Source organism: Phycodurus eques, chromosome 3 (genome assembly GCF_024500275.1).
Source record: "Phycodurus eques isolate BA_2022a chromosome 3, UOR_Pequ_1.1, whole genome shotgun sequence".
Lineage (NCBI taxonomy): Eukaryota > Metazoa > Chordata > Actinopteri > Syngnathiformes > Syngnathidae > Phycodurus > Phycodurus eques.
Window position 1 is genome coordinate 29745460 of NC_084527.1, and position 15036 is coordinate 29760495.

Genomic DNA, 15036 nt, shown 5'->3' on the forward strand with positions numbered 1-15036 from the left:
GGAAGTGAACCACGAGGCCATGAGTGACGTACAGTATTTAGTTACCCGAATAGAGCAAATATTAGGCTATAAACACTGGCAGCTATAAAGATACAGTATATGGAAATATGACTGTATGAATTATAGCATTAAAAGCTCTCGTCATTCATAAATAATTGATGATTACCAACAAATAAAACTTGGTAGGTTCAACCTACTGCCATAATTACATATATGGCTTCTATCAGGCTACCATTTCTGCATTGTAGAGGTCCGACCACCCGCTCTAGTTTAAAGTCGTCGCATTAATCTATTTTAATAAGTGGATTTTATTTTTATCATTCATCTTCACATATTTGGACAATTTATTTTTCAACTAACCAAACATAATTGTTGGTGGAATGCAGGGAGAAAGCCAGAGAACCATGAGAAGAAGAAAAAAAACACAAGCACAAGGAAAAAATGCAAACTCCTCAAACTTTTTTTTTTTTCCCACCTGTTGTGTGCTTGTAGTTAAAGGGTGAATTTGACCCATTTTCACATTTGACAGCAATAAAAATACACTGAACTATTTCATAATACTGTATTATAGAAATAATGTGTAAATTGATTTCATATTTTGGACAGTAAAAAATATGCTAGGCCGGTGGATTTTTTTCACCGACCGGCCAACTTGACTGCTGAGTCAAAAAGTTAATTTCGGACACTAAGAATGTGCTTTTGATTACTGTATTGTTACACTTTGTTTAATAAAACGATTGAACAAGCAGTTGTTGGCCGTTTCCATCATCTCGCTACATCAAAAACACCTGTTATGGATTACAATTTGAGGCTATATTCAAATAGCTAACAATGTTTACTTTTATGGGACACATGCAGTTGAGCAACTGCACTGTAATGAACAATAATTAAAAAAAACAAGAATTTATCACACCACAAATGTCCACATTTGAAGGAATAGAAGTTAGCAAGAGGAGACAGAAAATGACCCATGCAAGAAGGGGAAAAGTGGCAAAAAAAAAAAAAAAAGAAGCTGAATTTGCCAGAAGGCTTACTGAAATAGCACGACAGCATGACTCATAGTGTGTCAATGTCTGAGAGACAGGTACGCACTATCTATTCCTTTTAAGGTTCGCTGCGGCTGCAGCAGGGAATGGCGATGCAGGCAGAGAGAGGCGTGTAAAGTAAGTCACACACCAGATAGTTGACGTGTGAGTTTAAAATGGTTGTCTGCAAGTGCCCCGCGATTGGCTGGCGACCAGTGCAGGGTGTTCCCCACCTCTGTGTTTTTATCTTCTACATTGCAGGTAATTGATTTCACACGTTTGTCATAATAGCCTTTAGCCTCCGTATGACTTCTGTTACTTGTTAAAATATATTGGAGCAATGGCATTAAACTAGAGAAAGGCCTAGTTAAAAAAAGGTGAATAATAATAATAATAATAATAATGTGTTCTTCTGATTCTGCAATTGTTAGAGAAGAGGTGGTAGGGCATTTACAGTTGCACAGTTTCAAGACTCCCACCATTAACAACCATTTCCCTTAATTTAACGCACAATCTAAAATTAATTTCAGTAGACAGCGGTCCAATTTGACCTGGAACAGCCTCAGTGTACAAACTTTGAAGCACCTGAACAAAAGAATGACATATGACATTTAAATATTTTCATGTTTGTGTATTTTGGATCTCTTTAGAAAAAAGTCCTCAAATTTCAGGGTGCAAAAATGTCACAAACAACTAACATGTAATGAATAATTCATCAATATAGAGGCTAATGACATGACTCAAAACACAAATTTGTTTTTGTTTTTTCTTTTTTTGGAGGGCAGGGGGAACCAACCCCAAAAACACTTTTTGTGACTTTTCGGGGTTTAAAAAAAACAACAAAACCAACCAAATCATCTGTGTGTGGGGGGGAGGAGTTGTAATGCACAATGGCTAACGCTACACCCAGGAACTAGCCGGACACGTTCTCATACGTCCACTTTTAAATCACTCAACAGAGTAGACCCACCTTTAAAAGGCATACATACATTCACATTTCAATTACCAGGTCGCCGTCTTCCACAACCACCTGCTGATGAGGCCGTCATCAGGCAGTATAACATTACATTCCTCTTGACATTTGCAGAATCAATCAAGGACACATAAATACACAGATTTATTGACCCCCCCCCTCTCTCACCCAACCCCCACGCCCAACTGTGACCTTGCATGATGATCAGGTAGCAACAAAAGAGAAGTGGCTGTGATTCCCGATGCGCTGAATGGGCTACCCACTGAGCGTTACTAATTTGTTCATCTCCTTAATGAACATTATTGCCAAAATCACATTAACTCGGCACTCCACTGTCTTAATGACTACCGCCATGCTCACTGCTCACATCGCCGCATGCTACTCCTTCGCACGTGATCGATAAGTTCAACTCTTTTCATTTCGACATCATCAGCCGCAATGGGTCTGAGCGTGGAGTATATAGCTGATTACGCAAACCGTAGCGCCAAATCATCGAAGCTCCTGTAAATCATTCATGGATGATAAGAAGGTGAGGCTTGATGATAAGTCAAACACGAAAACAAGTTAGCGTCTTGATTATAAAGGGAATGCTTCATTTGCCGCCTGAGTGCTGCTGATATTCCGGGATGTGCGCTTGTGTCTCCTTGGCACTGAAGTGCACGTTTACACACACACACACACACTAACATCTCATCAGATTTTGTGTGTGCACACTGACAACAGTGTGAATTCATATGAAGGCCTTTCACGAGGGTGTGTTGGCAAATATAACTCTAAATTGTTTACTGTCACCTCCTTGAAGGATATTCAACTTGTTTCAAGTATCCCAATGATGAACTCCACAGGGTCTAAAATACAGAAGAATATTGCGTGGAGAAATCATTTTTATGGTCTGACTTCCAGAAAAGAACTCCGCTGTGAACGGAGCTGTTCAAATCAGAGCGCACACGTGATCGGCGCAAGAACTTGTGCAGCAACATAGTTGCGTGCGTGCACAATGTCGCGGCAGGCAATTACTCATCTCTGCCTTCACCCCCTGCTCAGAATACATTTATAGACAAGAAACACTGACAGAAGACAAATTAAACTCATTTCATGCAGTGCTTTCTGAGTAACATTTTTGATTAGCTTTAATAATTAAGCACATGCTGTCTTTTACCGCCCCCCCAAATATAACCCTTTCTTGGTTATTGAGCATTGCAGCACCTATGGGCGTGGCCAAGAGCTGCCCTATGGACAGAGAAGGTGTGGTCATAGTTACTGCAGCTGAGTTTCACCTGACGGCTAAATCAGCACACTTCACCAGAGGCGAACCACTGCCAGGCCTTACACAAAACACCATTCATTTTGGATTGTTTGTTGTCTTAAAAGGTATGTTATTGCGCATATAGTTGTATTGCTTTTTTAAAATGATTTTAGTGTACCTTTCTGCGTCTGCTGCCATACATATATTACACTATATATGTCTATGTTTACCTAAGAGGCAGTTTGTCCTACTTCTGTTTGATTAACATTGCTATTCAAGTTTATTCTGGCTTCTAACTGTGGAAAAAAACAGCTCAAAATGTGGCTTGAGGCAGGTTGTAATGAGGATTCTTAACACACAAGGTGAATGTTAGATGTTTCGTTGAAGTCAGCTGAAGCAGATGACAAGAAGCCATTGAATGAGTGACATCAGGTTATCTTCAGATAATTTTCCCACTTCTTGTTGCCCTCAGGTTTATGATGGAGCAGGCATTGATGCTGGAAGTGATTGCTTTTTTTCTGCTAACAGTTCATCTGAAGACAGGTGAGTCAGATGATTTTCTTGTCAAACTCCTGAGCTTATTGTATTTATACAACACAGTCGCTATCAAACAATAGCAATCTGTTTAAGCCATGGACAGGATATACGATTGTAAACACAATAGGTCACCAATTCCCGCACTCGGTGGTCGAAAAGTAAAAGGCAGCATCGACTGCATTGCAGATGTCCAATGAAGCGTGTACAGTAGGTACAGTATCATGTTGCATAATATCCAGACCCCCACTTTGCTGCTCCTTAACAACAGTGAGCAAAGAAAAACGAGTCCAAGCCCTAAACCCTCCATATTGTCTACATGTTGCATCACCTCATTTAGTTGTATGTATTCTGAATGAATTAGTGCGGTGTGACTGTGTTGTCTGGCCAATCCCGGTGTGTCTGAATATTGTCATGTCTTTAAGTAATAGCATTCTGTGACAAGTTTAGCTGCCTCTGTGCTTGTACAACACATCATCATGAAACGACAGCATTTTGCCAAGAGCGGGGAGAGGTGCTTCTCGAGCTGTAAACATTTAACTGACTAATCAGAAGTTTTCCCAGAATGCCTTGATCACATTTGTCATTTTCAGCCTCTAATGAATGACTCAGTGTACTTTGTTTGTGGCGATGGCATTAAGGTGCCTTCAGAGCGTTTGTGAGGAGATTTAAAAGCGAGCAGTGTCAACAGTGGGGCTGGCTGGATTTGTCAGCATTCTCCATTAAGAAATGTAGCCAAGGTCAAAACATCTAAATGGGAAAACGGGGGCGAAGATGAATGAGAACATTACACGTTAAATATCATTTCTTCCTCCGTAAAATGTTGACTTAAGATGCTCGCTGTGGCTGCAGGCTTTGCGAGAGCAGCTTGGACAGGGTTTTAAAATATATGCACTCATTACTATGAATACTGTCCATTACAAAGAATGTGTGCATTGCATAGATAATAATGCAAACATGATCCTCTAACAAGCCTTTTAATGCTTTAGTTTCAGTAGAAAGACCAATTACTTTCAGACCAGCACACCCCTCTTTTTAGGAGCACAGGCCTTGAGCTTGTATGTCATTAAGCAGGAAACTCTCATGCATTTTAAAGAGATTTTCTTCTCCCTTGTTGTATATTACTGTTGGTTTTTGCTTCTCCAAATTGTACAACAGGAATTGTATTTCATGGTGTATGAATAAATCAGCCTAATAATGACAAAAATATTGTCACTTTTGAAAAATATTTCTCTGAATAATGTCCTGGTATAATAACAGTTGTCACGAATGGAGAGGAGGTGGACCCAAGAGCAGGCGGAGGCAGATAGATTGTGATGAACAGTTTATTTAGGAAGGCAATGGAGGTGGGTCCTGGGTGCGTTGGTACGCAGTGGCGCGGACAGGTGTAAGGCAGTGGAGAGGACTGGCTTGGCGGCAGGAATGACGTGGATCAGGAACACGGGGGAATACTGGGAACGAGGACAGAGACAGGAGTCTAAAAGGGAAACATAGAACAGTGGGGCTTACGTGAAGTAAGTGGGCTGTGGTACCGCTGGAATAAACTGCAAAACTTTAGCGAGGATTTCCAGGAACAGGCAGGCTTATATGTAGGTGGTGACGAGGGCTGATTGGAGACAGGTGCAGATTGATGATTTTTGGTAATGGGCAAAGGACCAATGAAGCGCGGCGTGAGTTTAAGCTCTGAAGTCGGAGGTCGTGAGAAGTCGGAGGTCGTGGGAAGAAACCCAGACAGATTGGCCCACCTTGTATTCGGGCATTGGGGAGCGACGACGGCCCGCGAGTTGTTTATTGCGTGCGACGGACTGAGTCAACGCCGCCCGGAGGTCCTTCCACACAGCCTGGATTCTCTGTAGGTGATCTTGAACGACGGGGACTGCCACAGTCTACTCCTGTTCTTTGAATAATGGGCGCTGGTAATCGTAGCAAGCCATGAAGAGCTGAGCTGGTAAGGGAATTGATTACATTCCTCCACGGGAGGAATGTACTCCACGAGGAGGGGTGGTGTGCGGCAACACAGCGGAGAGCCGATTCAAGGGACTGATTAGCCCGCTCCGTCTGGCCGTTGGTTTGCGGATGATATCCCGGGGATAAAGCTGGCTGCTGAGGCCACCGCCTTGCAGAATTCCTTACAGACTTGAGATGAAAACTGGGGACCTCGATCGGAGACAATGTCGATGGGTATGCCATGGAGTTTAAATACATGCAAGACAAGGAGGTTAGCAGTTTCCAGGGCGGACGGGAGTTTGTGGAGGGGCACATAATGGACACATTTGGAAAAGCGATCGATGATAGTGAGAATGACCTGAATTACCTTCTGAAGGGGACAGGCCGGTAATGATGTCCACGGCGATGTGAGACCAAGGACTCGGCAAGGGGCGCAACAGGCCAGCTGGGGGCAGGTGTGAAGACTTCCCTCAGGCACAGACGGAGAAGGCTTGGACAAATTTGCGCGTGTCTTTGATGAGGCTGGGGTACCAGAAGTGCTGCTGGATGAACTGAGTATTACAGGTGATGCCAGGGTGACAAGTGAGTTTTTAGTTGTGGGCCCACTGTAGGACATCAGAACATGCAGAATCTAGTACCAATAGGTGGTTTGGAGGCCCGGTCTTGGGATCAGGGTTTTTTCTTTTTTTTTTTTTTTTTTTTGAGCCTCCTTGACCACCTGCTCGATCTTCCACGTGGCAGTTCCAATAAAACAGGAGGAAGGGATAATGGGTTCGGGTTCTGCTGAGCCGGAGGGTGGTGCGTAAATACAGGACAGGGCATTTGCCTTGGTGTTATGGGAACCGGGACAGAAGGAGAGACTGAAGTTGAACCTGCTCAGGAATAGTGCCCAGCGAGCTTGTCGGGAGTTGAGATGTTTAGCGTAATGGAGGTAAGCGAGGTTTTTGTGGTTGGTCCAAATGTTCAGTCCCCTCCAGCCAGTGCCTCCATTCCTCCAGGGCCCATATTATGGCCAGCAGCTCTCGGTTTCCGACGTCATAATTCCCCCCCGTGGGTATAGGCAACGGGGAAAAAAAGGACAGGGGTGTAGTTTCTGGGTCGTGGGGTCCCGCTGCAAGAGGACAGCTCCAGCTTCGGAGTCCAAGGCGTCAACCTCCACCTTGAACTGGAGGGAAGGGTCAGGGTGGCGCAGTATGGCAGCATTGGTGAACAGGGATTTGAGTTTACTGAATGCTTGGGAGGCCACTGAAAGGGGGAGCTGGTGGATGTGAGGCTGGTGAGGGGGATTGCGGCCTTGCTGTAGTTGCGGATAAATCGACGGTAGAAGTCGGCAAATCCATAGAAGTGTCGTAGTTCTTTCCGGGTAGTGGGGATGGGCCAGTCGGTGATGGCTTGGATCTTGGCGGGGTCAGGTTGTAGTTGTCCTACGGCGGGTGAGAAGCTGACGGCGTGGTGCTCGGAGTGGGAGGGTTTTTGGGCGAGCGGAGCCCCCTCTGTTGTGCTCTCTCTCACAGTCTGTTATCCAGACGGATCGAAAGGGCGATGAGATCCTCGAGAGAGGAGGACTCGTCCAGGACTGCAAGCTCATCTTTGAGTTGTTCAGAGAGGCTGTTTGTAAAAATCCCCCTAAGCGCAGCATCATCCCACCTGCGTTCATCCGCAAAAATACGGAACTCAGTATTCCGCTATGGACTTCGCGCCCCCAGTGAGCGTGAGGAGGCGACGGGTGGCTTTTTTGCCCTGAATGGTGTGATCGAATACTTAACGGAGTTTGGCGGAAAAGGAATCGAATGAATGGAGTACCGGGGAGGAGGAGCCATAAGGAAGTGGACCATTTTGCTGCTGTGCCACGGAGGAGGTTAATGACATATGCTACTTTGGATTGTTCGGTGGGATAACTGTACAGTTGAAGACTGAAAACAAGTGAGCAATTAAGTAGGAACTGGGTCCATGCACCTAGGTCTAGGTTAATTTAGAAAGGTAATGGAGGTGGTCCTGGGTGCCTTGGCAGGCAGTGGAGAGGACAGGCGGCAGGAATGACGTGGATCAGGAACACGGGGGAAACACTGAGAAGGAGGAGAGACACTGGAGTCAAAAAGGGAAACGAGGATCAGTGTGGCTTACGTGAGGTCAGTGGGCTGTGGTACCGCTGGAATTAGCTGCAATACTTTGGCGAGGATTCCCGGGGAACATGCGGCCTTATATGTAGGTGGTGACGAGGGCTGATTGGTGACAGGTGCGGGGCTTGAGGAAAGTGCTGAAAGAGAGAGGGGAGAGCGAGAGGACGAGAGCAAAGCGCCCTCCATGCTCCAATAATGGTACTCCACAGCAGTTCATGACAAGAGTTTTCATATATATATATATATATATATATATTCTTTTTGTTCTATTTTAAAGTGTCATATACAGACATGCACCTATAAGTGAATCTCATTAATAAAAATCAATCAAATAGCATATCTCAGAAAACAGTCCCCCCCCCCCCCTTCCCCCAGTGGCTAATGTCAAGAAAGCGAAAGTCACTACACACAGAGTTAAAAAGATCAACTCAATATTCACCATCTCAACAGACAATCCAAATGATTTGTAATATGCATTTCCTTTTGAAACTTATTTTTCTACATGTTTAAATGAATGAGTTTCCGTTTTTGGACTGGAATACTGAAATCGATAAACTTTTGCGCGCCATTCTGATTTATTAATATTAACATACTTCTACATATTTATTATATAATACAACTGTTCACATTGTGAACTGTAGTCTTTTTTTTGTTTTTTTTTGTTTTACATCCGCAATACAGTGCATCAGCTTTGTTTGTTTTTTTCACAGCAATCAGCTTGACATAGTAAAAGCGTAAACAGTAGGATAGATGCCGTGAGGAGACTATGCAAAGAAAAACACAATTTCCCCAAAAAATGTCTGGTACTACCCAGGTGTGTATTCTAAATGACAAAGTGAGTCTCGAAAGCTTGTTCGATCACACAGATGTGACAGAGGCGATGCAGGTGACATCGACAGGCCCACAGACCATTCAGAAGGCCCAGGCACAAAACGTCCTGCTCGGGTGCACCTACACGCCCGGACTCCAAGACACTGGGGAGCTGGACATTGAGTGGTCCAACGTCAGTCCAGACATGACGCAGAAAGACAAACTGGTAGGCTTGCTATGAAGAAAGAGAGAGGAATGTTTTGTGTCTTTGCAAACTTAAAACGTCATAGTTTAGCTATGAGCTCTGTTGGTAGTAAAACTGGCTTTGCTCTCTCATCAGCACTCAATGTTTGTTTGTCAGATCTTGGCCTACACAGAAGGTCGTATTCTCAACTATGACTCCAGCCTCTCGGGCAGGCTCCGCTTCACAGGAGACCCCAAGCACGGTGACGCATCCGTCTCTCTTTCTGATTTGAGGATCTCGGACACAGCCACATACCAGTGCAAAGTCAAAAAGGCGCCAGGAGTCGACATGCGGAAAGTAACTATTGTCGTAATGGGTGAGGAAGAATTCTCCTCAACTGGTTTTTCCTGTTAATTTACTTGGCTCTCACACGAATGGAATGTCCTTCTAAAGTTGTCACCAGTCTCTGTCTTCAAGCTCCCAATGACACCTGATTCACTTTTTCTTTTTTTTCTTTCCCCCCCCCCCCCCCCCCCTCCACCAGTTCCCCCGTCTGTGCCAAAATGTTGGGTTGACGGCAAGGAGGAGAAAGGCAGTCCGGTCACTCTCCGCTGCAAATCGTACCAGGGATCCGCTCCTCTCACGTATACGTGGAGAAGAGAAAGTGGCGGATCAAAACCACCCTTGGCCGTGCCACTAAGTATGGCAGTATCTGTAAGCAGCAAAAGCACCCAAAGCATGCCGCCTTGATAACATGTCCCTCCGGAATGTCTCTTATTAAGACGCACAGAGTGGGGAGTATTTGATCAAGAACCATTCAGACAGTTATGCTGGAAGTTACGTGTGTGAGGCCAAAAACCCTGTTGGAAAAGCAGAGTGTAAATATGCACTGCAGGCACACAACCGTAAGTAAAGGAGAGCATCATTCTTAATTTGAATCTCTGAACCTCGCAGGAACGTTAAAAAAAAAATGTTTTTTTTAAAAGGCTGCCTTCTGGTTGTCATATAGTTGCATGAAAGTTAAAATATTACAAACAACTTAGCATTCTACACCACTACAACTACAATAACAAACATTAAAGGTGACGTGATTTTTTTTTTCTTCCACAATTTAAAACAGTCCTCAAGTGTCTTAATAGCATAACTGTGCTTTTGTCAAAATACCCAAAAACATACAGAACTCTACCATACTTTACAAACCCTATTTCTTGTCTTGCTGAAAACAGCACATTTGAGAGGATAGCCCTGTCTCATGCAAGTCAGCAACTGGAAATGCCACCCACTATACTGCCCAATACGGATTTTGTTACCATGTTGATCATGAGTGGCGGTAGTTCCTACACTGCAGGTGTGTGGGTGTGTTGTGTGTGTGTGTGTGTGTGTGTGTGTGTGTCTCTCTCTCTCTCTCTCTCTCTCAAATCACCAAACACACCCCACCGCCGCCTAAGCAACTTCACCGCGCAATCATGTGCCACTTGTCATAAGCTAAAGCTGTTAGCTAATGCTAATCTATGCATTCAAACTAACACAATGCAGCTCTGCTTACCTCTCCGCTTTGACGCGATAGCAGTGGCATTGCACCTGTTGGGAATGTGGGTGTTTCAGCGCGATGACGTTTCGGTGGCTCTGGATTTTCGCCCATATAGCTGATGGTGTCATGAAAGATTTATTTTGTTGTTTAATTTCACACTTGATCGGTGGGCGGGCACTCCAGAGACCAAACTATTTGTATAAGAGCAATGAAAAGAAGGCAATTATCCATAATATGTCCCCTTTTAGATATTGTTCACGTCTCTGACAGTGTCGCTCGATACTAAGCATTATTATCTTTGTCAGGTCAGCCCTTGTATTGGATCTCGTTAGTGTGTGGTGGTCAGTCGGTGGAGGACTAAAGTGTGTTGACTAAAATGACATCCTGTCTTCTAGCCACCAATGAAGTCGGCGTCATAGTTGGGGCTGTGATAGGCGCCCTGCTCCTCCTCCTCCTCCTCTTGCTCGCCATCTGGCTCTCGGTCTGCTGCTGCCTCAAATTACGCTATGAGAAGGAGGTTGCGAATGAAATCAGGTATTCCTTTACAGAGCATATTGAGAACATATTACGAGGGACAGTCCAAAGGTAATCAGCCCGAATAAACCTGGGAATAGTGTTCGGGTCTGTGCAAGGATCTGACATCACCATCATATGTCATCGTTGATGACATAACACTAACCCCATACACATTTTGCAACCTTTTGCATATTCTTAGACTGAGACCTGTGTGTTTCTTTAGAGAGGATACCCGCGCGCCGGAGAGCCGTCCCCCAAGCAGGAACTCCAGTTCCCGCTCAGTCCTGGGCTACCGCACCCACCAAGGGGTGTCCTACAACTCGGTGGGGAACCGCCTGCCCAGTGTCGATGAATCTAACGCCAGCCACCCCAGCAACAGCGACAAGGCCTCGAAACTAAGCGCTACAGGGACAAGACCCCTTCCTCCACTCAAATATGACCATCGCTACGGTTACCCCGTGTAACTACAATTTCTACGCAATGGACTTCTGAAAAGTACTTTGAGGGTACAAGATCTTGGAAGACATGTTGCTATTGCCAAATGGTGTCATGCAGCATATTAACCACAACAATGAAGGCATATTGATAGTATGCTGATACTGTACTGTATATGACCATAATACAATCAGACCTTAGCTATTGGACTGGATGTCCTTCATGATGCACTGTCTATGTTTTGTATTACTGCTGGTGTGAAAAACATCAATATTGTCTTGATTTATGCAAGTTGTAAATAAAAAAAAAAAAAAAAGGTTTCTATTATGTTTGATGACCTCCTTTTCCGTGGTGTAAAGCTATTCACTTTTTTTTTTTTTTTTTTTTTTTGCAATATGTAACATAAGCACAATAAAATAGCTTCTTTTTTTTTTTTTCAACTAACAAGCTAAATAGAAGAATACTGTCTATATGCCACTTTTGCTTTGTGTGACCTAATCACCGAGAATTCCATATCAGGTATAATGAACTGCCAGAGATGACACTTGATGTCCTCACAGCGGCCCATTTAAAGCCACCGATTTGGGAGTTTTCTGGAGCAATGCATTAGCATGAAGATGTCATTCTGCTGTAAACAAATTAGCATTTCACATTCTGACGATGTGCGTAAACAAGGCCATACAGTCGCTTTCCTAGGGCCTTGTATTTGCCTTTTGGAACATTGGATTTGCACAACGCCGCGTTGCACTAATGCCTCGTACGCGTTTGTTTCTTGCGAAGCAACCAGTAAAGTACTAATGAGTCTAATGGCTAGTTGGGGCACTGACCCCACAGTTGCCACTCCGTTAAGGCCGAGTCAGCACGGTACCTACGGGATGACCTCGCTTCAAAAGGCCTTCCTTCTTTTAGCCTGAATGCATTTGTTTTGTGTGTATGTTGAATGAATAATAGCTGCAGGGTGGATGGTGCGAGGAGCTCCGCACTAACAAATTCTGCCCTGGGACACTTTCGAGGCAGCCGTGGCTCCGGAGGAATCCTTTACTTAAGTGAAAAGCCCAACACGAAACCTGTACAATAATGCACTGAAAACAGTACTCTGTATATAAAGTGTCATTACATATACATGCATTTTTACTCTTAAAAGTAGATTGCCTTATACTGCTCTTAATTAGGTGGTGCTAGTCAGTGTGGGCTAGTTTTGGTTGGTTTGTTTAAAAAAAAAATAGTTACAGTACAATTTGGTCTATAAGCAACTCGCGTATATATATATATATATATATATATATATATATATATATACGCGAGTTTTTGGGAATCATATTCAAAATTGAAAACAGGCAATTCAATTTGGAGAACTTCACCCCTGAAGCAATACCGTTTTTAAAAAAAAAAATTTTTTTTTTACTTTAAATCCACTTAAACAGACATTTTCTTTACATTATGCATTTTAAATGTCCACCTTCCCGTTTGCCCAATTGAAATGGTGAAAGGTATACATGTCGGAAAGACGACGATTTCAGAGCTTGAATGTGCACACAAGCATGTCCTACAGTAATGAACCCAGCAAGAAGTGTTGAAATAAATATGATGGCTTGCAAATATTTGTCTGGCAGCTTCAATCAGAAAGCCCATTTCCTTTTATTTTCTGTCTGTGGTGACATAACTTTTAACTGGAAAAGGCTCAGTGCGCTTTCCCTTCCTGATTGATTTTTTTTTCTTTCTGTAAAATAATATAATCGGAAACGTTGCTCATCAGGAATTTACCTTCCTGTCAATGGTTTCTGTGAGGAAAAATGAGGATATCAGTTTCTTTTGAAACTCGGTTATTAATTGCTATTTGACTCATTTGTGCATGCAAAAGAAGCATGGAGATCCCAAATACACCCCTTGTCGGAGTCTTCACAGCACCACTCCGTTGCAGCTGCATTAACTTAACCTATTCCTCAAGGTGATCGAAAGGTTGTTTGCTTTTGATCATGCAAATAGGAGTACGACTGTGTGGTCTGGTGTTTGTAAATATGTGTCCAGGCCGAAGGAATAAGCTCGGATGAAGAGTCCCGTCGGGGCGTCACGGCGCACTGATCAAAATACAGCAAAGTCACCGGATCAATCCCACTCAGCGCATATCCTGTGCATGCCACGTGAATGCAAATATACCCACATCACTTCCCGTGGTCACGGCTGATGCAAATAACATGTAATGATCGGACGTATAAATCCCTGTCGCTGCGGGAACTCCACCTTGCTGTGTGCGTGCTGCAGACGACTTCGGGCGAGGATTAACACTTGGATAAAGAAAACCAAAGATGTGATTCTTCAGACGGAGCCAAAGGTGTTGCAAAGGATTGTGAGGAAAATGTAAGCAGAACTCTTAAGTCGTATTGTAAGTGATTTAAAACAAAACAAAACAAACACACGCACAGAAAGAAAAGAAAAAAGCTTTGCCCAGCCACTGCAGCTTTTAATTACAACAGATTTGGACTAAGCGTATATTTGAAAGACTAAACAAGGAGGCAGACTGTGACTACAGCAGAATATAAATGTGAGGGTTTGTCTAAAGTGTTTGGAGAGAGAAAGAGATTCTCATCATGCTTGGGACAAACAAAATGTCCATGTGGCTCTTGACGGGCATGTCAGCTGTCACCACGGTGTTCTTCAACCTCTACATCTTCTTGATGAGCTTGTACAACTCCAAGCAGAGGAAGCAATGGAGCCCCAGTGAGACCATCATCGTGGCTTTGTCCTTGACAAACATCACTCACCAGCTCGTCTGCTACTTCTGGATGACCATGGATGAGGTGGACAGCAAGTGTCACGTCGCCCAGATGCCCTACACTGTCATGCTGGTCGTCACCTTCAGTCTGAAGTTCACCATCATGTGGGACAGCAGCTTCCTGACATTCTACTACAGCACCAAGTTGGTGAGCACGCCCAACCGGTGCTACACACACATCCAGGCCACCATCATCAAGCATGTGACACTAGCTGTGTTTGTCATCCCTCTGTGTGGCCTGGCCACCTGCATGCCCATGCTGGTGGTGTTCCACCCCGCCAACGACACCACAGATGACAAAGACTGCGGGGTGTTAATGCCTGACACAAAGCCCGGAAAGATTTACGAGGCCCTCTATCTGATCCTTGCGGATGTGTTGCCGGGCATGTTCATGGTAAAATGCTGCATCTCCATCTCAGTGCACCTGGCGGTCCATCTCCGCCACATGAAGGCCAGCACCAACGGCGCTCACGTCCCAAAGCTGGGCACTCAGATGAGGGTGATCCAAATGGCACTCTCCCTAGTGGCCGTCTTCCTCCTCTTCCTCGTGGTCGACCTGTACGTTAACTATCAGATAGCAGTGCATCACGAGAACGCCATCACGCTGACGTTTTTCTTCACGTCCATCTATACCACCGTTTCTGCCATGGTGCTGATCTATGGGAAAAAAACGCATTGGAACGCTCTGGCCCATGAATGTAACGTCTGCACGGATGCATATCCGTGTTTGACATGCGTGAAGGTGCCTGAGCGGAAAGACCGATCCAGCAGCACCCATGCAAGGATCAAGAGCTGAAGGTCCAATTTATTAGTAGTTTGTGCTACAATCCAATGAGTCCTCGACACCGTCGAGGGAAATCATCCAGCTTGACCTAATTGCTTGGAAAATCTTTGTTTATCTATCTGTGCTAGTGACGTATAGTGACAGGCAGAATCGTCAAA

At 44.3% G+C, this 15036-nt stretch overlaps 2 protein-coding genes across 3 annotated transcripts; both read left to right on the forward strand.

The window, feature by feature from the left end:
• The first annotated feature begins 3269 nt into the window (after positions 1-3269).
• Positions 3270-11603, forward strand: vsig8b (V-set and immunoglobulin domain containing 8b). 2 transcript variants are annotated; one of them, XM_061673055.1, is made up of 8 exons: positions 3270-3369; positions 3717-3787; positions 8712-8881; positions 8996-9215; positions 9384-9539; positions 9622-9744; positions 10766-10904; positions 11110-11603. In XM_061673055.1, the coding sequence occupies exons 2-8, from the start codon at positions 3721-3723 to the stop codon at positions 11348-11350; spliced, it is 1116 nt and encodes a 371-aa protein (XP_061529039.1). In that variant the 5' UTR covers positions 3270-3369; positions 3717-3720; the 3' UTR covers positions 11351-11603. The 2 variants fall into 2 exon arrangements, with proteins under 2 accessions (XP_061529039.1, XP_061529040.1); XM_061673056.1 differs by having other exon boundaries at positions 9017-9215.
• Positions 11604-13909: 2306 nt separating this feature from the next.
• On the forward strand, positions 13910-14890 carry LOC133399579 (uncharacterized). The gene has a single exon (XM_061671145.1). It carries the CDS (start codon positions 13910-13912, stop codon positions 14888-14890), a length of 981 nt encoding a protein of 326 aa, XP_061527129.1.
• The last annotated feature ends 146 nt before the right edge of the window (positions 14891-15036 follow it).